This window comes from Petaurus breviceps, unplaced genomic scaffold (assembly GCF_028583685.1).
Source record: "Petaurus breviceps papuanus isolate PSGF00001 unplaced genomic scaffold, PetGlider_PUasm1.0 220, whole genome shotgun sequence".
In the NCBI taxonomy this organism is placed as follows: Eukaryota; Metazoa; Chordata; class Mammalia; order Diprotodontia; family Petauridae; genus Petaurus; species Petaurus breviceps.
The window spans coordinates 6,672,115-6,696,905 of NW_027185876.1; the positions used below are offsets into that span (position 1 = coordinate 6,672,115).

The 24,791-nt window shown below is 40.0% G+C and overlaps 1 protein-coding gene and 1 pseudogene across 2 annotated transcripts in view; both read left to right on the plus strand.

Moving 5' to 3' along the window:
- TTLL7 (tubulin tyrosine ligase like 7) overlaps positions 1-24,791 on the plus strand; it is a 189,728-nt gene that overhangs the window by 158,468 nt on the left and 6,469 nt on the right. For both annotated transcript variants that reach the window (XM_069094609.1, XM_069094610.1), the window contains 2 exons: positions 9,378-9,538; positions 24,121-24,291. In XM_069094609.1, coding sequence (XP_068950710.1) covers positions 9,378-9,538; positions 24,121-24,291 — 332 coding nt within the window. The remainder of the gene's footprint in view (positions 1-9,377; positions 9,539-24,120; positions 24,292-24,791) is intronic.
- On the plus strand, positions 5,234-5,917 carry LOC138166103 (fatty acid-binding protein 5 pseudogene; annotated as a pseudogene).

The following is a 24,791-nucleotide window of genomic DNA, read 5'->3' on the forward strand; positions in this document are numbered from 1 at the left end:
CACACACACACACACACACACACACACACACACACACACACATACACACACACAGTAGATACTTACTAAATGTTGTTCAACTGACCAATTTACTCATTAGTCAACAAAGATAAGGATCATCTTATTGGAAAGTGCTTTGTGATCATCACTTGAATGTGAGTGTTGGAACCTGAAAGGTGAGTGAGGAGATGGAGTGACCTCCAGACATGGCAAGGGGGTGAATTTCTGTGAATGCTGATTGCTGTCACTTTGTATCTTTACTCTCGTTCAAGGACAGTGCAAAGTTTGATGTGAGGCTGAATGAATAGTCAGAGGAAGAGATACAGAAAGTTTAATTGACTTTTCTGTGTTTTCCCTTGCATTTTCTTCTCCCTTTCTTATTTTGTGAACTCACTGTCAACAGCTTAATTGCTTAAGCACGTATTAAGTGTTTACCATTTGCAGAGAACAGTGAGCTATAAGTGCCAGGGATGCAAACATGAACACATAAACTGTAGTCCCTTCTTCTGAGAAACTTAATATCTAATGGTGGTGATAAGATATGTAGGAAATTAACTATAATGTAACTTGGGATATGACCCATGAGCAAGGGAGGGATGCTTTAGCTGGGAGATTCTCTGGGACAGTTTCATGGAGGAGTACCCGAGCTATACCTATAGGATTTTAGTAGTCAGGGATGTGGGAAGAGTCAGCATTATCTGAAAGGGGTCCCTGGGGATGCATAACACAGGAAGGAGAGGGTGGTTCAGGTTAAATCAGTGATCGGGGAGATGGGATGGGATTCAGGGTGATGAGTTCTAGGCTGTTAGATGTATCTAATGAAAGAAATAGACTAGGTCCTCCCAGAGAGTCCTACCAGATCTCAGCCCATGGTCTATGGAAAAGGTAGGGAGGGCCTGTACTAAGGTTCTGGAACAGGAGGAGTGGGATGAAGGGAGAATATAGGGAAGAGATTGTGAAGTTTGAGGGGACATGACTTGGCACTTGATTGGATCCAAGAAAGGGAAAAGGAAGAATTTACAACATGGTGTTTTAGGGTAAGATGGGGATTTGTTATGATAGTAATCACACCTGTGAACAGGAGGAAGCCTGAGCTGCAGTTAACTCTTAAACGTGTTTTATATGTTTGGAAATTCGGAATAATGACAAGTACTTATTTAAAGATTTACCAACAGGTACTTTTGCGCTTTCCCAAAGTGAATGTCAGCCTCCTCGCCTGCCCACTCATGTCCTGGGGCTTCATGAGTGTGAGAGAGCTTCATTGAAACCTTTCCCCCACATCCCAGGTGTGGCATAATGAGTACAGCTCTTATTAATCATGCACTGTGATCTTTTATTTTTCGGAGAGAATAGCAGTGCTGAGGAGGAGGAGGAGGACCCTTGTTAAAACTGACCTGAACTGAACTGACAATGCATTTATTGAGTGCTTATTATGTGCCAGGCACTGTGGTAAATGCTGGGAATACGAACACAAAGAAGTAAGACAGGCTTTGCCCTCCAAGAGCTTAGATTCTAATGGAAGAACTCAGCACTCAAAGGGGGTTGGAGGTGGAGGGGGCAGGAAGGGTACGTGGGCAAGCATGTGGTCTGGAAAAGGTCAAGAAGGAAGGTACAGAGCCCATTTTGGAACAAAAGAGGTGGAAGGCCAGCTGGCGGAGTCCAAAGTGCTTGGGGCCCCCAGGGGAAGAGACCAAGAAGTTGGTGGGAGTAGGGGGCCAGGGCAGTTGCGGTCCAAGGGACAGGACTATTTGCAATCTCCTTGGCTTTGTAACTGCTTCTCCTCCAGTGGTAGGATGATGTAGACGGATTCGATGCCAAGTTTTTCTGATGTTTTTAAAAGGAGGGGAGGTGCCCCAGTACCGGCTATATAGCACTTGTTACTGATGCACAGCAGTTTAAGCTTGGGGGAGGGGGCAGACATCTCGACAGTTACCTTGGGTAGTTAGCTGCCATTTTTGCTAGAGCTGGTCCTCACTTGCATTTTCACTAGCCACTGGTTCTGGTAGTCTAAACTTAGACCAGACCACTCACATCTTGCCGAGAGTTTGCCCACATTCAGAGAAGGAGAGAGAAAGTGATGGGGGAGTGCAGTTTCCCCTCTGGGGATAGGGAATGGAGCAAGTCAATGGCTTGTGCCTGTGTGAGCTTGGCCAAGCCTCTTATCTTCCTGTTACCTTGATTGCTGCTGACCAGGGCTCTTCTTGCTATTATTTCACTCAGTTTTTTTTCCCCAAACTGTATTCAGAATCTTAATTTCTTGACTTTATCGGGGGACTGCTCCTGGGGAAAGGAGGAGAAGGACAGCTTTGACTATGGTTTGTTCTGTGATGACATCCTTCCACTGATCTTTGCCTGCGGTAACAGCTTAAGAGCTTAGAGCCTTGCAGAGTTGTTTCAAAAAAATAAGCACCATCAGCTCAATTAGCCCAATGTACCATTTTTATAAAATTAAAAACTCTGCTTTGCAGAGATCTTTCCCCCCACCCAATAGAATGAAAGGTAAAATAAACACCTACGCCAAACGTAGGCAACTGAATGTCCTGGTGCAAAAGATGATAGATTAAAAGAGAAAATTGTGCATGGTGAGACTTTGTTATATTTGTAGCTATTAAAGAGTATTAAGTGTCAGAAGGTAAATCCTTATAATTTACAGAGGTGGGCACCACAATTTCAAGAAAATATGGAAAAAAACAGGGAATGTACTGGCAAACTTGGCTATTAGTTTTATATTTAGTTGTTGACTTTTCCTGGCATTTCTTTGCAAAAAAGCCACTCAGGAGTGTTTATAATAAAGTCAGTGGTGAAAGAACTACTGCCCATTTGAAAAGTGATTTGAACATAGGATATGGAAAAATCTTTAACAATAAGGGAATTGGATTCTTAATGCCCATATGAAAGCAGGCTTCAAATTATTAATAATGAGGGAAATGCTAAAGAGAACAACTGCAGTTTCACCTAACATTGCTCAAATTAGGCAGAAATGTTAAAAAAAAATCTCAGCAGCAATAGTATTGAAAGCATCTTTGGAAGACAGGTACATTAATACTTTATTCTGGCAAATTATTTGGAATAATGTGAGAAAAGTCTCCAGCATGTTTATACCCTCTGAAATATGACATGGGGAATATCCCAAGAAGGTCCAAGAAAGTAAAATTGCACACATCTCCACTGGTCCCAAACAGAAAAATAATCTGTGTTAGGCAACCTTCATTTGAGCAGTGGTTGATTATACAAATGGCAGTATAGGACTGAAATGGAATAATATTGTGCCATAGACACAGAGGAAAGATACATGGTCTGATACAGAGCAAAGTCAGCAAAAGTAGGAGAATAATAAAAATTGGAACTACAATAAGGTAAAACATAAACACTACAGAACATCCTCCAGATTGTCATTGATTATAATGACCAGTCTTGTTCCAAAATGACAGATGATAAAGTACACTTGTAGCCCATCTGTAGAGTGGCAGGGGAGCCCATGTACAGAGTCACCTGTAATTGGTGTGGCCTTTGGTCCTGCTTGATTTTTTTTCTTTGTTAGAAGGAAGGCTTCTAGGATGTGGGAGCCTATAGGGAAATTACTTTAACGTAAAAACAAAGAGTATCAGAGATGAGGAAAGCTTGAAGTGGAAGGAACAGTATCTCCCAGTCAGGAGACTAATTAATCATAGTGAAAACCTGGTGGAAACTATAGAAGCTTCAATGTAAATAGAAAGATTTAAAATTCCAGGTCATATTCCTTATGCCATGTTATTTCTTTCTTTAATCTTTATGAAATAGTCTTCGTTTTACTTCACTGAATTCAACATGTTTTCTTAAACTACGTGGCATGGAATATGAAGAGATGAGGTGTTATAAAGGAAAAATTGTCCACTATGATGTGGCACAATTGCAATTGACCATTTGTCCAGAAGATCATGTATCAGTGGGAAGACTTGTCCCAGAACACTTTATGAGCCGAGGAGGAAGCAATGACCAAGAGGAGGATGAGACCAGACACCCAGTAATGGAGGTCAGCTGTAACCATGACCTTAATTAAGGTGTTCTGAAAGCTTTCAGAAATAAGCACTCTAAATGCCCTTCCAGGTGGCCTGTTTCACTCAAACTCCACATGACTAAGTGATCTGGGTTTACTTCTTTCCTTGTCAAACTTGTCCAGATAATGTCAGTTATATTATGGAAGATATTGATGTTATCCACAGATATTTTCTAACTCCAGATGATGATTTTTTTTCTTTTTGTATTTTGACTGACTTTGTGAGAGGAAGAACTAGAAATGTCTCCAAGTTCCCTCTTCAGAAGCCCATACCTTACTAACTTATGTCTAGCGTGATCTTCCCTGAATCCCTCAGTCTCTTTGGCAGCATGAAATTTTCAGTGGAGAGCTGTGCACCAACATATGCCTATCTCTAGGGGTTCTGTGATCCCCGTGCAATCCGGTGCTTTTTCCCTTGGGCCTCTCACAGTAGGAAGATGCAGAAACTGTATGGCTGCCCTTGAAAATGGTACGGGTTTCTCTGAGGCTCATATTCCACAGAACACAAAGAACTCCAGACACACTCATGCTTGTACACACACACGCATGCACACACATTCCCCTTCTCTGTTATGCTCCCTTTCCCTTTTCCTTCCTTTCTTTCTTTCTTTCTCTTTCTTTCTTTCTTTCTTTCTTTCTTTCTTTCTTTCTTTCTTTCTTTCTTTCTTTCTTTCTTCCTTCCTTCCTTCCTTCCTTCCTTCCTTCCTTCCTTCCTTCCTTCCTTTCTTTCTTCCTTCCTTCCTTCCTTCCTTTCTCTCTTTCTTTCTTTCCTTCTCTTTACTTCCTTCTTTCTTCCCTTCTTTCTTTCCTTCTTTCTTCCTTTCTTTCCTTCTTTCCTCCTTCCTTCCTTCTTTCTTTCTTACTTACTTTCTCTTTCTCTTTCCTTCCTTCTTTCTTTCCTTCTCTCTTCCTTTCTTTCTTCCTTCCTTCTTTCCTTCTCTTTCCTTTCTTCCTTTCTTTCCTCCCTTCCTTTTTTGAGGAGAGAAGGCAGGGCAATTGTGGTTAAGTGACTTGCCCAAGGTCACACAGCTAGTAAGTATTAAGTGTCTAAGGCCATATTTGAACTCAGGTCCTCCTGACTCCAAGGCTGGTGCTCTATTCACTGTGCCACCTAGCCCCGCCCCCTCTTCTTTTTTTCTTAAAAGAAATTCTTTTTGGGTCTGCACGCGGGTCCTCTACCTTTCATCAGGATGCTCTGCTCTGGGTTTGTTCCCTCCTGATCTCTCCTGAATCACCATGGCCTTTCCCAAGCAGTTGCTGGGCAGATGGTGCCTTGTGGAAAGTAAAGGCTTTGATGGGTACATGAAGGAATTGGGAGTGGGGATTGCCCTGAGGAAGATGGCTGGAATGGCCAAACCAGATGTTTATATCTCTGAAAATGGGGATGTGATTACCATTAAGACTGAGAGTACCATAAAAACTATACAGTTCTCTTTTAAACTTGGTGAGAAGTTTGAGGAGACCACAGCCGATGGCAGGACAACTCAGACTCTTTGTACCCTTGAAAATGAGTGTTGATCGGGCTACAGTCTTGGGATGGGAAGGAAAGCACAATAACAAGAAAAGTAGAAGATGGAAAGTTATTGGTGGACTGTGTTATGAACAATGTGACTTGCCACAGGGTGTATGAGAAGGCCGAATAAAGAAATTCCATCTTCATGTGGGACAGGAATTAGCCCTTATGAATGAACCAGCTCAGTTCAATGAGCAAACTCTCCAACCAGACTCTCTTGCTTTTTTCTTCTTCTCTTCCTCACTATGGTCTGTTATCTCAGTGACTGACTACTTGCAAACAGTTTTATTTCCATGCTTTGATGTAATTAGGATTGCTTTGGCTAGTAAATAAAGAATTATGCTGTTACTAAAAAAATAAAAAAGAAATTCTTTGCTTGATTTCATTTTTTTCATTAATCATCTTGAAATTCTAGTGAATAAGGTATATGTATTAAAAGCGGAACAGATCCTTCACTGGAGGAAAGTGGAAACCGTTAAATCTTATTTGATGCCATGATATTCAAACTCAACCCTTGGCACAGTTCTGTTCCCTGCTAGGAGCCATGGTTGCTTTATATGGTTGTGTGGAAATCTTTATGAAGAACAGATACTGTGGCATTGGTGGTCAAGGGAGAACACCAAATTTGCTTAAAAAGCCTTTTCTTAGATGGGAAAGCATTGATACATGAACTAAGAGAAGAGACAGAGTCGAGCAGTTCCACTTGGACCATATTGGGATTTCAGGGCTCAGTTCCCATAGATCTTTGACTCATTCATTATTTTTTCTCCAAAGAACAGTAGCTAATTCTTATCACCTACTATAGTTGCCTCTATAAGCACCATGAATTGTCATTTCCCACCTTTGCTTCTCAGTTGGATTGCCCTAGATGCACTGTGGATCTGTTGATGGTACATCAGCAAGGCTGCTGGAAATTCTGTAGCATCAGGGCAGTGTGCAGTGGTTTTAATATGATTTCTAAATCATCTTCACCTCATGCCGTTGTTTTCAACAAAGACCAACTGTTCACCTATATGGAGCAGTTTTTCATTTGCACTTATAAATAAGAGTGAACTTTTCTTGAATATATGGATTGACCTCATGCCTTCAATTTTGCAGTAATTCAAATGGAAAAACAAAACAAAATGGACAAACCTTTCATTTTTCAATTTTTAAATACTGTCACTAGTTAGATCACCTGTCTATTCTTTTTTTTTTGGAAATATCAGTGTGGTTTGGGAAGGGGGCACTTTGAAATCAGTCACAAGAAAATCAAGACTTGTATCATACTTAGTTTCATTTGGCTCCAAGAGCAAGCTCTAGCCATGTATATATTGGTTGTTGTTCAATCATTTCAGTCCTGTCTTGCTCTTTGTAATCCCATTTGGGGTTTTTTAAGCAAAGATGCTAGAGTGGTTTACCATTTCTGTCTCCAGCTCATTTTACAGAGGAGGAAACTGAGGCAAACAGGGTAAAAGGACCTGTCCCAGGGTTAAACAGCTAGTAGGTGTCTGAGGCACACATTGTTTATCCCTTTGCTCTGTCAGACCAAATCCTATGTTTTCTTCAGCATCTAATGACACACCTTCCTTAATAAAGCTTTCTTAATCCCTGTTCTGGGTTGCTATTATCCTGGGTTTATATTCCATTGTCATTTAGAGTTAGTGCCACACAATTGCATGTGTGTACTGGTTCTCATGTGTACAATTTTTATAACTTATAGCATGTAAAATATATCAAATAACTTAGTGTTATTCATAAATAGCACATTATAACTTAATAATTAATGTTAGACAAGAAGATTACACGTCGTGTTTATGCCTCTGACATTTATTCCTTTCTTTTTCTTCCTGCTGCCCCTCTCTCCCCCGTGGAGGTCCTGGTCTTTGCTATAATAATAGGTCTTTCAGTCTATACTGTCTCCAATCCATCTTGTATGTTGCTACCAAAAAAAAAAATTGTTTCTTATGTCTTGATCTGTTCATGTCATTATTTGGCTCTGAAGTGTTCTGTGGGCTCCCTCTTGTCTCTGAAGTAAATTCCAGACTCCTTTACCTGGTATTCAAGGCCCTTCACCAGCTGGTATTAAACTCCCCTTTCAGCCTTTTCCAAGGGGAGCCTCCTCTGTTACTCCCCATGTTTCCTATATTTCTGCCAAATTAAACTGTTCTCTGTTCCCCAAACACACTCTGTGGTCTCCTGCCTCCTTGCCTTTGTTCACAGTAAGAAATGTTCTCTCTTGCCTTATTTGGCCATTAAATTACTAACTGTTCTTTAAAGGCCAACTCAAATGACTTCTCCATGAAGCCTTCCTGGTTGGTAATAGTTCCTCATAAAACTTTCTAATGCACTTATCACATAATTATTGTATACATTAATTATCTGTGTTTACGCCTCAGCTAGGTTGAAAGCTCTGTAAAGGTTGGAGCTGTTTCTTATCTGGTGTCCCCCTCTCTCACAGAAGCTGCCATGGTGCTGTCCACACAAAGGGTGCTAAGTATACACATGCTTTACCTGTTTCAGAATCAGAGCTCCAACTTTTGTTTCTTTTGTAAACTCCATGTTGTGTTGTCCACTGCTTTCTGACATCAAACCAAGTCAAAACCTGCTCTAAAGGATATTCATTCATTCTTTCAACAACCGTTTGTTATGTCCCTGCTGTGTGCAAAGCACTGTAATATATATAACAATATAATTTTCACTGCAACTTTATTTCTTCTGTATATGAAACCTGACTCCCTTCTGCTTCTCTTAAGCACACACACACATAACACAATTCATATTATCATAATATTCAGAAAACATAACCAAGATTTTTTAATGTTAAATAATGCTAAGAAAGTATAGTGGATAGAGGGATGGAATGATAGCAAGATCTGAATTTAAATCCTGCCTCAGACACTTATTAATTGTATGACCTTAAGCAAGCCAATTAACCTTTCTCAGCCTTAGTTTTCTTATTAGTAAAATGGGGATGATAATACTAATTGAATTAACTCATAGGGTTGATGAAGCTCAAGATAATATATGTAAAGTGTTTCACACATCTTAAATTGCTATGCAAATATTAGCTATTCATGTTGTTTTCTTTTACTTAAAAATCCATTTGGTTCTATGGATCACTGTAATAAAATAATAAAAGTAATCTAATAATTCATTTTTTCTCTAGATTTTTTCTCCCATAAAATTTTTATACTTTGGCTTATAAATGCAGTTATATGTAAATAAAATTTTTTCAAATGTTTATTTTTTAATTGCTGATATAAGTTTTAAATTTAAATATCTACTTCAGCTTTTTCTTCATGCCAGGATGGACTAGAGACAGCCAAAATGACTTCTTTAAAAACTGGCAGTTTTCTAAACATGAGAACCAGATTTAAACTGTATCTTTCTCTTACATCTAGTTCTCCCACATCATTTGTTCCAGCTGAAATAAATGTATAATCAGGGTCTCTCTCTACCCTCTCCCCCTCCCCCATCATCTCTCTCTCTCCCTTTCTTTCTCCCTCTCTTCCTTCCTCTCTTACTCTCCTTCCCCTTCTCTCCCCCACTCTTTCTGTGTTCATCCCACTTTGGGTCCAGTTTTTACAGGAACTTAACTAGATAATGTTAGGAAGAGTGAAAAAAAATTAACTTTGACAAACTGGAAAAAAAGCAACTTTATTTATCTGGGTTTGTTTTTATTGAAAAGGCGTGTTACAGCAAACGTGATGAATACATGGAAATGAGGTGAAGTGGCCTACTGAGCTTTACAGGAGATGTTAAGTGATTATTTCTTGCCACTTTTTTTTTCTGGCTGGGGAAAGTAAGCCCAGATGTTTGACACGAGGTTTTTCTGTTTCTTTCTAGGTTTTGGACATCGTGAAAACAAGCATTCGCTCAGTACTCCCACGAATCTGGAAGATACCTGACATGGAAGGTTTACATTTGTTTCGAATTTTTAACCGGGTTTTTAACCGGCTGCTGTGGAGCCATGGCCAAGGCTTGTGGAACTGCTTCTGTAATTCAGGGTACGCAGTTTTAATTTTTGTTCTTCACAATCACTTTAATATCTACCCAGTTGTAGAGATGGCAAAAAAAAGGTATTTCCTCAGTGGTTTATTACCTGGAATATATATATATATAGCTTTTGATCAGGCATAATTTTAAGAAGTTAGCAGCATTTTAAAGATAATTAGCTCGGTGTGTATGACTGGAGTGTGATTACGGTTAGACCTCAGTGATTGGAACCAACTGAAAAGAGAACCAGTCTGAATAGGGAGCACATATGGCAGGGTGGAAAGAAAGCTGGAGTCATCCTCACTGTTGTGAGACTTTGACCAAATTATTTCAACTGCTTGCATCTCAGATCATCATCTGTAAAATGAAGCTGGCTCAGGTGACTTCTAATGTTCTTCCAGCTTTAAATCTGTGAGCCTGTAAGCCTGTAATTCGTAATTTAGTGAAAGGACTGAATTAGGAACATGTCTTCCTGGAGATATCATCTAATCCCAAGGCTTCAGTTCTTACCTTCAGCCTGACTTATACAACTCTTCCAGCCTGACCTTTCTCCTAGTATGTTTTGCAAATACATATTCCATCAGTGGGATAGATAACTTACCTAGGAAATGTATGGTTGGTACCACACATAGGGAATACATGTATTTCGAATATATGAATGACTGACAGCTTGTGTCTCCAGTGTACGGCGCTCTTGATGTCTGCTTATGCTTAGCTTCCTTATGGGCTTTAGGTCTTATGGACCCGGCTGAGCAGTTCTCTGCTAGTCTTATGGTTAATGTTAACCACCAGTCTAATGGTTCCTGCTAAGCAATGCTCTAATAGGTATATTGTTGTAGAGAATCTTCCTGGTTCCTGCTTCTGGCCACAGCAGGGATTCCTAGTTTGGGTTCTAAATCATCTTCATAAGAGGAAAAAAAGATTCTACTATTTCCCATTTAACTTAGAACCCAAAGATACAGGCTTTAGCTCCTTTGGGAAAGCTAGACCTTCATCTACCAATTACCAAGTAAAAGCATGAAGCCTTTCCATCCCCATGATGAGTAGATGATTTCAACTTCCAAAACCTAGTTGTGGTTTGCTTTTTCATTTCAAAGGGAAAGTGTTTTCTCACTAAGGGCAACTTTTTTTTTTTAGAACACAGAATAATTAGCTAGGTAGGTAAGTAGAGCCCATAGTCATTTAAACTTTTCTTTGAACCTTTCCCTCTTGACTAGGGGAAAAGTCCCTTACCCAAGCCTTTCTCTGATTTAAGATTAGAAAATTCTTCTAGTTCCTGTTTAATTTCCTAATAGATCACCTGTGCCCCAGAACTCATTTTGAGAGGGACTCCCACAAAAATTATGTGAATTAAAGCTCCTGTTTTCTCTTTCTAAAATTGTTTGGGCCACGTGCAGATAAAAAGAAAGAAGGGAAAGGAAGGAAAACTAGAGCCCTTTGCCTCAATCCTTTTATTTCACCTTCTTACCTTCCTTATTCATAAAAGGCTGGTAATCAGCCCACTTAGGCTTTAACCTGCCCTGCTGTAAGTATTTTAAACATCTCTGTCATCAAGTAATTTTTTTTGTCTGTTGCTCAGACGTGTAGCTAATGCACCCAATTGTAGGACTAGGCCACATGATATGGCGGAAAGAGCACTGACTTGAAATTTAAAGGATGCTCACAGGTCATCTAGTGCGAAACACTCAACTTACAAAAGAAGAAACTTAGGCCCAGAGAAATGACTCCCCCAGGGTCACAAGGGAAACAGATGTAGGATTTGAACCCACTTCCTCTGACTTGAATTCAGTGTTCTTTTCCTTATACCACCCTGTTCACTTCCTGCTATTTTTACTATTGTATTACTTTGAACAAATCCCTCAATCTTTTGAAGCCTCAGATTCCTCATCTGTAAAATAGGGATAAAATAATTCTTGCTTTATTCACCTCACTGAGGCCTTGAGTCTCTTGGAGAAAAATGCTTTCTACAAGCACCAAGTGCTACATAAAAGTTAACTATTATCACGTCCCCATCATGGCCTCATGGAAGTTCTCAAAGGGCCTACCAAGGGAGCCCAAGTGCCATCAGGTCCTGCGAAGATGGAAGGGCTTAGTGAGCGTGTGGAATATAGCGGCAGTAACTTAAACATACAGACTTATTGAAAGAACATAAATAAGTAGGAATAAAAACTATTCCAGTCATATCGGACACCACATAATAGAACACGAATGTTGTGTCGTTCCCAGGCAAATATCAATTAAATCAAGGCAGTCACAGCACTTATGTGTTACAGTATGTTGGGCACTGTACTAAGTACTGAGAATTCAAATAAAGGTAAAAACAGGATTTATTCCTGTAGGGAGCTCACATGTAATAGGGGAGACAAGGTGTAAATGACTGTGTACTTAGGAGATATTTAAGGTGTAAATGGAAGATCAGCTTAGGAGCTTACCTAGGAGTAACCAGGACCTGAAAAGACCACCTAAGGAAGGCAAGATTTGAGTCACATCTGGAGAGAATTCAGGGAAACCAGTAAATGGAGGCATCCTCATTGTCATCATAGTTATATAGTGTTTATAATGTTCCAGGCACTGTACTGAGTGCTTTAAGAGCATTGTCTCATGTAATCGTCACAGCAGCCCTGTGATGTTGGTGCTGCTATTATCTTCATTTTATGGTTGAGGAAATTCAGGCAGACAAAAGTCAAGTGACTTGGCCAAGGTTGTACATATTTAGGAAATGTCTGAGCCTAGATTTAAGCCCAGGTCTTCCTGACTCCAGGTTCAATGCTTTGTCTACTATGCCACCTTCTAGACATGAGGGACAGATTAAAAATATGCAGACAGGAGGTGAAATGTTGTATGCCAGCGAGATAGCAAGAAGGTAGATGTTGTGATATCATAAAGTACGTGGAGGAATGTAAAATATAACAAGACTGGGAAGGTAGGAAGGGCCAGGTTGTGAAGGACCTTAAATGCCAGTGCATTTATATTTGAAGGTAGGTAATAGGCAACCACTGGAGGCTTTTTTTTAATAAGTTTGTATTTTTTTTAACATCATCAAAGTTTTCCCCAATATCACTCTCAGAGAGCCATTTCCTTTACCAGTTTCTTAAAAGACAAAAAGAAAGAGGGAAAAAATGGTATAGCTGATTAATATATCAGAAAAGCCTGAAAATATATACAATGTAACACACTTGTGGGTCTTCCTACTTCTGCAAAGGGGTGTGATGTCATATTTCTTCTTTTGAGCCATGCGTATTATTCAATGATAATATAGAAATATACAATAATATATTTATAATAATATACAAATATGTAACATATTAGTAACATATCAATATATAATTTATTTATATAATAATATGCAAGTAATATATAATAGTTAATAACTATATATACACATATATAAATATATACAAAGCAAACACAAAGTAGTTTTGGAGGAAGGTCAATAGCAGTGGGGGGGAGGTAGATCAGGAAAGTCTTCATGCGGAAGATGGTACCTCAGCTGCATCTTAAAAGAAGAAAGAGCTTATGAGGTAAAGTAAGGAAGGAGTGAATTTTAGGAGGTGTTGAGGATGGCCCACACAAAGGTACGAGGACCATAGATAGTCAGGTATGCATCGAAGAGTAGGAGAAGGGGAGCAGTGTCCAGTGAGTCTGGAAAGACAGGTTAGGGCAGGGTTGTACAGGACTCTAAAAGTTGAGTATAGTTTATATTTTTTCATAGAAGCAACAAGGAACCACCAGTGTTGGTTGAGTAGGAGACTCACACAGTCAGATATGTGCTTATCAAAAACGACTGTGACAGCAGTGTGTAGGATGGCCTGGTGATGTCACCTTAAGGTAATAGTGGAGAGAAGGGACCCAAATGCCAGAGGTATTGTGAAGGCAAAGACAATAAGGTCTGGCAAATAATGGTCTCTATGAGGTGAGGGAAATTGTAGAGTTTGGGATAGGACTGGAATGAATTGAGTAAAACACAAGGTTATGGTGGCAGTAAAATGGAGAAGTTCCCTGATCAGCTGGTCCAGTGGTCGCATGGTTGATTGATAGGATTCAGTCTTTAAGCTGTCTCCTCCCCATAACTTGACTGACCATTTCCTGGACAGGTTTCCCCGCCCAATGTTCTTAATGGCCAACGTGAATTGACTAGGTGGCTATCTCAAATAGTACTCAATAGCAATCCTTGTGTCCATTCAGACCTAGGATCTAGATACAGCCTGTTTGTCACTTAAAGGCAGTATGGTGTAGTGGATAGTTGGCCTTGGAGTCAAGTAAACCTGAGTTCAAATCTCACCTCTGATATTTACTAGTTCTGTGATCATAGAAAAATCACTTAAGCTCTCTGTGCATCAGTTTCTTCTTCCATAAAAGGAGGATTGATAATCTTTGTGTTGCCTACTAAGATTATAAATTGCAGAGAAGGTGCCAGCCTGCATTGGTAAACAGTTTTGTTACCTGGGAGTTCCCTATACCATTGAAATTACAGGTCTAAACCATATTTCTATTACTTGCTTTCACTAGGCTGCTTTGAGGATCAAATGGGAAAATGTCTATCAAGCCCTATATAAATGTCAGTTATTATTTCATGAATTTTGTGACTGAGGGTGCTGAGTAGAAACCCCTAAAGTCATTCTTCTGCCTCTGGATAGGGGTGTACTTTAACCAATGTGTACAGAAAGGTACCTGTTACTTTCATAGGATACTAAAAAAATAGACCTTTACGGTAGCACCACAGTAGACAGAGGGGGACATCTCCAGTTGTCCTGATTTATATATCTCACCACTGGACCCAGATGGCTCTGGAGGAGAAAATGAGGCTCCTCATTTAAATCCAGTTCACTAGCAAGTCATGGCATCACCTTCCTGATGTCTTTGAGAACAAAGTACAAACAATAATATGTGAGTAGTACAGGTTGCACCACTGGGGACCCAACTGGCCAGTTGTATTTGGGCAGTGCAGCTCCTTCCTTTCTTCTCTCTCCTCCCCTCCCCTTTCCTCTCCTTGTAGGGCTTCCTACTTTCCCACAGGGTCCACATGTAATACTCTTACCTGTGCGTGCTCTACCCAAAGGAATGTAAATTTTGATTGCTGAAACCTCTCAATGTGTCTCCTTTCTTAAAGACCAAGCCTTAAACCCAAATCACTGTGCCTTTTGTTGAGTGGCCAACAATAGGTCCTAGCCCAAGCCCCACCTGGTCTTCATTTGGGCCCTGATGGCTCTGAGTGAATGTAAATAGCAACTATTTCTGTTTTGTTCAGGAGCCCTGAGGGTCTTCCCTTCCCAGATGTTTTTTTTTTTTTTAAACTAGGTAAAAGAGGCCATTTTTTGCTGATTTCTTACCTAGCCTCAGTCACTGAATGGGCACTGCCCCAGTCAAACTGAGACCTGAGAGAGACTTTAGCTTTTTAAAAAAGCCAACATTTCCCACTGCATATAGTGCCATCTCCACTTCTCCTGATCTATGTCTTGCCACTGGACCCAGATGGCTCTGGAGGAGAAACTGAAGCTGGTGACTTTTCACAGCCCTCTCACTTAAACCCAATTCACTTGCAAGTCATGGCATCACCTTCCTGATGTCATAGTACTCTTGGAGAACGAAGGACAAACAAACAAACAACAACGTTGTTAAATAATTTTGCAAATTTTGCTTTTTGTGTGTGCCGTTCTTTTTACTTATGTTGTTGTATAATAATTTTGTGTATTTTCTTGGCAATACCTGCTTTACTCTACATCAATTCATATAGATTATTCCATGTTTCTTTGTATAAAAGCATTTGTCATTTCTTATAGCATAGTAATAATGCTTTACATTTATGCCCATTCATCATAATGCAATTAACTTGTTTATCCATTTTTATATTCTGGATGTTGTTGTTTGCTTTATCTGGTGACCTGATTACAGTTTTTGCTTTTTTGGACTGACTGCATGCATACATGGTAAATTTTTTTCTTACGCTTTATTTTTAATCTGTGCATGTTTCTGTTTCTTAGGTGTGTCTCTTGTAAGCAACATATTGTAGGGTTTTGTTTTCTTATCCAATCTATCATTCTTTTTCATTTTGTTGGGTCTTTCAATCCATTTACATTTAGAGTTATGAGAATTCTGCTTATATTTTTGCCCATTTGTCATTTATATGTATGTATATATGTGTATGTATGTACATACATACATGCATAAACACACACATAGATGAGAGGAGAGAGAGGGAGAGAGCACACCTAATTTGGAATATATAGTTATATAACATATTATATAAATATACATATATTGCAAATTAGACTTTCCCCCCTTCTTTCTATGTAAATTCAGTACTTTGTCTTTTTAGTTATTTTAGCTTTTTCTGCTTTAAGGCAAACCATCTGTAGCAGCAAGCACCCTACCATACCCAGGATGGCTGCTAGCACAGGTTCTTAGAACTGCTTTTCTAAAGGAAGGCAACTCAAAATGGGTTAACAGTCTTACTTCAATCAGTCAAACATCTTTTACCTAGTTCAGGGGAAAAAGTCAGCACCCTGAACTTCAGAGAATACAAACAGAAGTTACAAGCAGACAGAGAACCTTATCAGTAGACAGGGCTTACAGCTGTCTGACCATTACATCCATACCTAGTTAGTTACCAGAGAGGGAAGCACCAACATCTAGGTTTTCAAAGCCAAGGGATTCATTGGCTGCCCAGAGTATCAAATCACACAACTCTTCCCAAAGTGAGCCCCAAAGCAAAGCCTCACATCAGGGTATATCTAGCTTTCTCCTGGGTCAGAGAATGTCACTGCCCTCTTGACCTACTACTGCCCAATCACAAAGTAACAAGGTGTGTGCATTCCTGAAAAACAAGCCTCCCGCCACAGGCTCCATGTGACCACATTCAACCTCTTAGGAGGCAGAGTATATTTTCAAGTCAGGGAAGGTTCTCAGAGTCACTTAAGCCTATCACAGGGCCAAGGGGCAGGGAAGATCTTCAGAGTCCCATCCCTATAACACTATCCCTACTGGCGCTCTTTCTTTGACCTTAACCCCTATTCCCCCATACTACTTCTTACTCTTTTATCTCTTAATTCTTGTTTCTTTCTCCCTTTTATTCACTTAATTAATTCTTCTGCTCTCTTCTTCCCCTTAGTTAGTCAAGTAAAAATCCCCTTGCCCTCTTTCCTTCAGCATGTTTTGTTAGTTTTAATATTTCATTTTCTATGTCTTTTTCTTAAAAATTCTCTCATTCTCTTCATTATATTTCTTTTCTGTGTATTCTAGACTTTTATTCTTTGATTCATGACCCTGATACTTATTTAATCCTTCTTTAGTCTATGTATTCTCCGTGGAATTAAAGCTTCTAAGGTTTCTATTTTGTGTTCCCTCTTCAAAATAATTGCTGTGTTATATTTCGCCTTGTAGATCTTAGCCCCTGGCCATTTTCTGTTGTGCCTCTGTCTTAGAAATACCTATTCCTGCAGGTGATAGAGAAGATATTGTACTGTGGTAGGAATTTTCCTATCTCCTTTTTGTGCAGTTCATTATTAACTTTTGCCCTTCCCTTGGTCATTATTTCCCCCATTAGCCATGAAATGTCCTCCCAGGGTTCATGCTTTCCTGCTCTTCTGAGTGTTGGTTACTCCCAGGAGCTCTTGATTACCTTTCTCCTGAGGCAGGATAAGCATCTCTGAGCACAGAATGCCTGAAATTGTACCCATTGTCAGTTCCTCAGCTCCTTTTATTGCACAGTTCTTATCCCCAGAGAGTGTTCAGCAGTGACACCACCCTGCTACCACTAAACGAGATTCCTTTTTCCCCCTGTTTCAATCCCTTTATTTGCCCCTTCATTTATTCTTGAAGGTTCTCTTCTTCCTAAGAGACTACAGGAGTTATCTTTCCATCATTGCCAGTGTTTGATGTGATTAGGCAACATTATATATTCCCCTCTATCTTCTTGCTCTCATTCCCCTTTCATATCCCGCCCTCTCCCGTCACCATTCTATAGGTAGTCCCTCAAAAGCCTTGCTTCACCTGTAGTTGAGGCTTTATGAAGTTTAGTCCTTAGTGTTTCTGGCCACTTTCTCCACCATCACTTCTATTTGCTTTCTGCTTCCACCCTTATCTCCTTATGTAATTTTAGAATGAAATCTCTTAATGGTCTCTTGGTTTTTATTTTATTATTTTCCTTGTTTGCTGTGTTTGTTTGCATTTTATTTCCACTGAAATTTTTTATTTTTTTCTTTAGTACAGGGGCGACATAATCATAACTGTGCTTTAGGAAAATTGCTTTGGTAGATAGCTGAGTGGAGGCTGAATAGGAGTGGGCTGAAACTTGAACCAGGGACAGCAACCAGAAAGCTCTTCTATAGTCCAGGAATGAGTTGATGAGATTTTGCTATAATAGCTGGTGAAGTTACCAGTCATTGCTCTCTGTAGACATCCTATAATTTAAAGATCCATTTCACACATTCTCTATTATAAGTGATTTTTTTAATGGTTCTGTTTATTCTCTAATCATTTTTAAGTGTTTTGGTCTCACCTTTCCATTTATATGGTGAGATCTTTGAGGAAAGGGACCGCATCTTATATTTTTTTATATACCTGAAAACATGTATCCAAATTCTGGGTACATGGTAAGTGTTTGATAAATTGACGACCTATAGAATTCTTAAAATGGCATAACTGACACTCATGCAAATTATTGCTTCTGATATTCTAGGCAGTCAATAACTGACCAACAAATACTTATTAAGCAATTACTGTGTCGGGCACTGGTGGTATAAAGACAAAACTGAAACAGTTCCTGACCTCAAAGAGCCTACATTCTAAAAGGGGAGGAGACAACAGGTACATATGCATATTTATACAAAAAAAGCTTCAAGGTAATATTGGGGAGGAAGGTGCTAGCAGCTGAGGGGACCACGTAGGGTCTCATGCAGTGGTGCTTGACCTGAGTTTTGAAGGAAACCAGACATTCTGAGAGCCAGAGGTGAGGAGGAAGTGCATTCCAGGAAGGGGGAACAGCCAGAGCTAAGACAAAGAAGCAGGAGATAGAAGGTTTTATTTGAGGAATAGCAAGAAGGCTCATTTGACTGAACTGTAGGTTACATGGAAAAAAGCAGAATATAAGATAGAAGGGGCCAGGGGGTGAAGAAACTTTGAGTGTCAAACAGAGGAGTTCTTATTTGATCCTAGAGGTCATAGGGAGACAGAGTTTTATTGAGTTGAGGAGAAGGGAGAAGAGGGAATGATAAAGTCAGACATGAGATCAGTCAAGAAGCAGTTTGCTGCTTATTTTGTGTCAACCACCGTTCTAAGAAGTGAGGATTTCTTTATGAAAGGGCCAAAATGGTCCCTGGTCCCTAGGAGCTTACAGCCTAATGATAGAGGCAACAAGTAAATAAATGCCTCCATGCAATAGACAGAGAGCAGAAGGGAGGAAATCTTAGAAGGGAAGATGAAACTGGCTGTGGGGAACCAGGGAAGGCCTCTTGCCGGAGGCCTTGAAGTTAGGAAAATGGAGTCTTTAAAAGGAAGCCAGGATGCCAAGAGTTGGACATGTGAAGGATTAGCTTTCTAGTCAGAGTCTGGAAATGGAATTTTGTATGCAAGGTATAGTACATAGACTAGAATCGCCAGGTTATAGAAACAGCGATATAGAAACCCTGTGCGCTCAAGAACTGTGCACACCCCTGCCTTAGGCCACAGAGTCGCATCCTTGGCAGACAGGTGCCTTTCCCTCTGCTCTTTTTTCATAGATGGTTTTGTTATGTGGCCCAATAAATATAGATCAGCATAACCTAGAACATGTTGGTTCTTAGCTTGTCCTTGTGGAAGCACAGTCTTTGGAGAGCTGCATGCCAAAAGTGCGCATAGAGCTCTCCTTCACACGGATTTCTTAAAGTGAGGGGAAGGAGGAAAAGGGAGGAGAGTACCCCATGGAGATTATTCCATTCAGAAGGCTGCCACAGTTCAGATAGTGATCTGATACAAAGTTAGCAAGAGTGTACTTCCTCTTCCCTTTGTCCTAGCTAAGCTAAATGTTGGCAGGTTACCACAGGGGTGTTGGGAGCCTGATGTGGGCCATCCAGTTAAGAGGTCAATGGTTCCAGGCCACTATTGACACAGGAATGAAAGTGGGTAGACACTTCCAGAGGGTCAAGGTAGGGAATGAAGGGAAGGAGAGGATCAAAAGTATAATATGGCAAGAAGAGACGAATAGGCAAAGTACAAGAAATTCTTGACTCTTCCCAAGCAGGTAACCTTATTTGCAATGGTACCTCAACTTTACTGATAGTTAGCAGTGCTAATGAACAGTTTATTAGCAGAACAATCAATGGAGGCTATCACCTGGAGAGTCTAAGAGCCTTTCTAAAAGAGGGAAGGTGAGGATGAATTTGAAGATGCAAGAATGTTGTTCATTAGAGTGTTGTGAACTGATTACTATCTTTTATTCATTTAAAGATTCCATGCCCAGTGAAGCATTGGGTTCACTCCTTAGCTGATAATTGGAAATAGTTTTAATTTTCATTTGAACTGTTCACAGTAGCCCCATCTTTAATATATGGACAGTACAGTAAATAAAGAAATTAGAAGAAATCTTCAAATATATCTTAAATGTCATTAGCTAATCCCCTTATCCCTCATCCCCTCTCCCCCATCTAGCTCTTAGGTCATAAAATTTGCTTTGCCCCTGTCAGTCTTCAGTAGCAGCAGCAGCCTGTTTTCTTCTTAACCTTTTGCATGTGTTTTCTTTCTCGTATCACTGACTTCTGTGGCCTGTGTCTTACTGCCTATAAGCACAGTCACCCTCACTTACAGACAGACTCTGACCTTGTTTGCAGAGCTACTTAGGGCTTTTCATAACCATTAGAGACATTAAGTCCAAGCTAAGCAGAATAAGCCAGATCTTTGCCAGTTGATAAAAGTTTGGGTCTTTGTTTGCCTTTGCAAGTCTTAGAAACAAAGTTTTCAAATTCTTGATTTTTCAATGAGTTTTTTCTCTTGGGTTTATTGTTTTACCTTCTCTGTTTAGCTTAGCTAACTTGATGTTTGTTTTTACTGTTAGGAAGCATTTTGGTTAGTTTCAGGGGAACCAGAATTGTTCTTTGAGCTTAAAAAAGTCCCACTTGGCTATTTCCACATAGTTACGTATATACTTGTACTTTTGTAAATCATAGATTTCTGTGGAAAATAATGGGAAAAAATGAAGAGCTAGAGTAAATTATTTTGGGGAATGCTCATTTTCTTTAGACTCAGCCTAATTTCCATTAAAGGGACCTGGTTTGGGGGGAGGAGGGGTGAAAGGAATGAGTCTGTGAATGTATTCTTTTTTTCATGGATGCACAGAGATGTCCCCTTATTTTTTTAATTTGCATTTACTTTTTGCCTTTTCCTTATAGAATTTATGTAACTTAAATTTTTGCTTTCTGTTTTGACTTGAAATTTCTGTTTTTACATCACTTTGCCACAGAAATGTGAATTTATTTTTGTTGTTGAATTTCAATTTCTTACATAAATATATACTAGTATAATTAATAATAACTAGTATAATAATAACTGATAGCATAACTTACTAAGTGATATTCACTATTTTTTCAAGAGAAAAATCATTGTGGGGTTCTTTTTTCATAGTAAATATTTCATTTCAAACAGAAGTCTTAATTTCAGGCAACACATTGAATGCTATGTTCCTTTAGGAAAACTTGTCACACAGTGTTGACACGCCATGTTTTTAAGGCCATGTTGCCTCTGCATGAATAAGCAATAGTCATTCTGGTTTTTTTTAATTCTGAGCTTAGAGGGTCTAAAAGCTTTAAAAATCCAATAAATATCAAGTAACCACAAAGTGTTGACGAGTAAGTCATTTTGGCTTTCAAGGAAAGGTATATCTCTATGGGAAAATCTACCATTTTTCCCTCTGAGGGTTGTAAAATGGGGATTGAACTGCCACCAAATTCAAACTAAATGAAACTTAGCCCATGAGGCTTGAAGTAAGTTGTGAACACCCTTATGAGAAGTGATCTGCGCATAGTAATATAACCTGATCCCCTTTGCCAAAGAATTATGATCAACTATGAGCCTAAAAGTCAGTCAGTCAGAGGAGGGGAACACATTAACTCCTTTAAATCTCTGGTGTACAGCTCAGTAGGTCCCACTTTAAGAAGGCTGTAGGGTCTTAGACCTCTGACAGGAGACAGGATTTGTGCTCTGTGGTTATCATGGAGATAATTCCATTTGATAATGATCTAAAAGGACCTGTCTAGTATACAGCCTTGTGAGCCAGTCTCCCAGTGCTCAGGAGAAGTGAATGAAGCTCTTCATTGGCTCTTTGTTGTTAAGGCAAAGTTGAATACATTCTTTCAGAGGGTCATAGAGAGCCAGCAGGGACCACAGAGACCATTATGTTCAATGCCCTCATTTTTTAGTGAGGAAACTAAGCCCCCAGGGAAGCTGAGTGACTTGTCCAAAGTCACACAAACAGCAAGCATCAAAGAAAGGATTTGAACCCAGGTCATTTGACTCCAAAGCCTCTTTCCACACTACCATATTGCCTCGGTAGCTTATATACTTCAGAAGATACTGATTTCTTCACTGTGGATACTTAGGTCTACTGACTTGGATCCCCAATTTTCTGTCTCTTAGTAGAGAGTTTTATGAGTTGAACAGAAAACGAGGGGAAAATTCCCTGACTGGTGGACATGAGTCTCTCTGAACTTTTCTAGTGGAAAGTTAATAGCTGGAACATAACTGGAAGATCATGGCTGGGCCCGTATTTAAAGCTTTCCAACAAGTTCATGATTATCAGTATTCTCTCTTCATTGGCTTAAAGAAACCACTGGTACTTTCATGTCATGACACAACAGCCAAGTTAGATTTGGTTTATGTTAGTGGACTGTATCTGTGGCCCAAAGTCCCCAGGCCCTGGGTTTATTTGTACAGGGTTTGACCTCACAGGCTTCCCCCCAAATCACTAACATTTAGGTTTTATATGTTCCTACGCAGAAATCTACATACACATATAAATACATGCATACATACATGTGTATATATTATTATGGATGTACACATAGATGAAAAAAAAAACAGAGATACAGGCAGAGGGAAAGGGAGATAATAGTGTTTAGATCTCCGCTGATATTTGTAAAAGGGTCCCTGGGAGTCTGCACAGGCACACAAGAAGACAACTGGATTTACTGGTATGTGGTGGCCTTTCTTCAACCTGACAAAATAGAGAGGACTTCTCATAACCTGTAAATAATCGACACAACTCTATCCCTCTCTTAAATTCCCATTTTCCATAGAGTATTAAAGTTCCCCAAATTCAAGTAAACCAGTTATTTGGGCTTCTCTGAGGAGTGAAACACTTGGGGCTAAGATACAGACCATCCACATTCCCACTGAATCCACATCATCTTAACTCGCAGTATTTGTGAGGTACAAAATTGAGGTCCCTTGTCCCCTCATACCACAGCATTAGCACTTTCCCATGGCTCCTCCTGGGACCTGGGGAATCACAGGTCTGACCCTTACAATCTTCTTTAGAAGAGATGACCAGGCAATAGAAACCTGTATCCCTGACCTGTTGATTTCAAGGTTACTTTAATCATCAAGTGTTTAAGCACCTACCATGTTCTAGGTACTGTACTTAGCACTGAGGACCCAAAGACAAAAATGAAAAGTCCCCCGCCCTCGAGGAACTTAGATTTTTATAGGCAGAGGCCACATGTAAACATATACATATATAGAAGACACAGTATTGGGTGATTTTGTAGGGGAGCTGCCATCAGTTCATTTAGGAGATAATGCTTGCGGTCCCCCTGCCAAAGCTGGCAGTACCCAGAAGATTCCCTCTCCTCCAGCTAGAAGGATGAATTTCAGTATTCTTCAACTGGGAGCTGGTAGGGAACCTTCAGAAACTTGTATCACCTAGCCATAAGGCTCCCCTCTCCATGGCTACCATTTGCCCTCGAGATAAGACCTGTGCCTCTCCTTGAGGTCAAGCACCAAGAACTCATTGCTAGGTCACATGGGCAAGTGTTACATACACATGAACAACTATTCCCGATCGCTGCCGTGTCTCTCCAGAAGAGAAGCAAAGGAGGAAAAAAAGAGGCCAGAAGGACCTGTGAGTTTCCTTTAAGGCCATTGCATGGTGGGGCAGAGGTGAAATGGTCCATTGGTAAGCCATGCAAAAGCAGTTTTATATTCTGTCAGAGCGTCCCACAACAGAGAACCAGCCAATTCATTTTGAGACTGTCCTCATCCTCAGTAAAACCTATCCTTGAGCAGGGTGCAGGGGGACTGTCCATCCCCTCTGTAAGAAGATACTTGGTCAAGGCCCCATTGAAAGGCTTACGGCCCAGTTGGCTCATCAGGTTCTTCAGGAAAGCCTTGTGATCAAAGCCCAACAATTGTGGCTGTTTTTATATAAAACGGTTCGTTTTTTAATGTGTCTCTGTGTGTTATTTTTAAAAATGCCTCCCATTACTTGTTGGGTTCCACCCTATGGAGCTACTTCTATCAAGCAGTTAATAGGCCCCAATTCCCCCAGCACATTGCTAGTTCTTTCACAGGTTGCCATTTTTTTAATTTTTGCTACATGAAGTCATGTCTGTCTCCATGCCAACTACAGCTCTTGGGAGACAATCTTCAGCAAAAGCACAGAAGTGATTACTCCCCAACAACTCCAGTGCTGCCAGCAGCTGGTACAACTTTGTAAACACTGCCTCCTCGTGGTCTACAAGTATGCAAGTGATTCCAGAGCGTCAATGTCCTCTGTGTGCCCCGACTGGGAAAATACCAGGTACGTTTTCATTTCCAGGGTCACAAGACATTTCTTACCAAAGTAGGGGCCATTTGTCATGTCAAAGCGGGGTTCTTTTTCCAGGAAATAGCTGGGTGAAAGAAGTCTCCAGGCTGAGTTCATGCAGATCATAAGCTCCCAAGGACTTTTAAGCATAGAATTTAATGCTGATGAACTCAACAGGGATGCTTTCTCCCAACATCAAAAATGGAATCCCTAACAGGAAGGTGAAAAATCATGTTTAACATACTATTTGCTTCTGAAAGTCATATTAGTAAGCTTCATAATGTAAGTGGATGGTTAATTTAGCCAAGATGTCCTCAAGCCTTCAGAAGTAATGTCTTTGACTCCCCTATTGCAAGTTTGTGATGATGATGTAGCCAAAGCTTAAACTTTCAAGAAGCCAGGCTATGCTCTGGGAATTGCTGTGGTTTATTTGTAGTAAAAGAAAAAGCAAGCCCAACAGACAAGTGTGAATGTGGTTCTTCCAAGTTGACAAC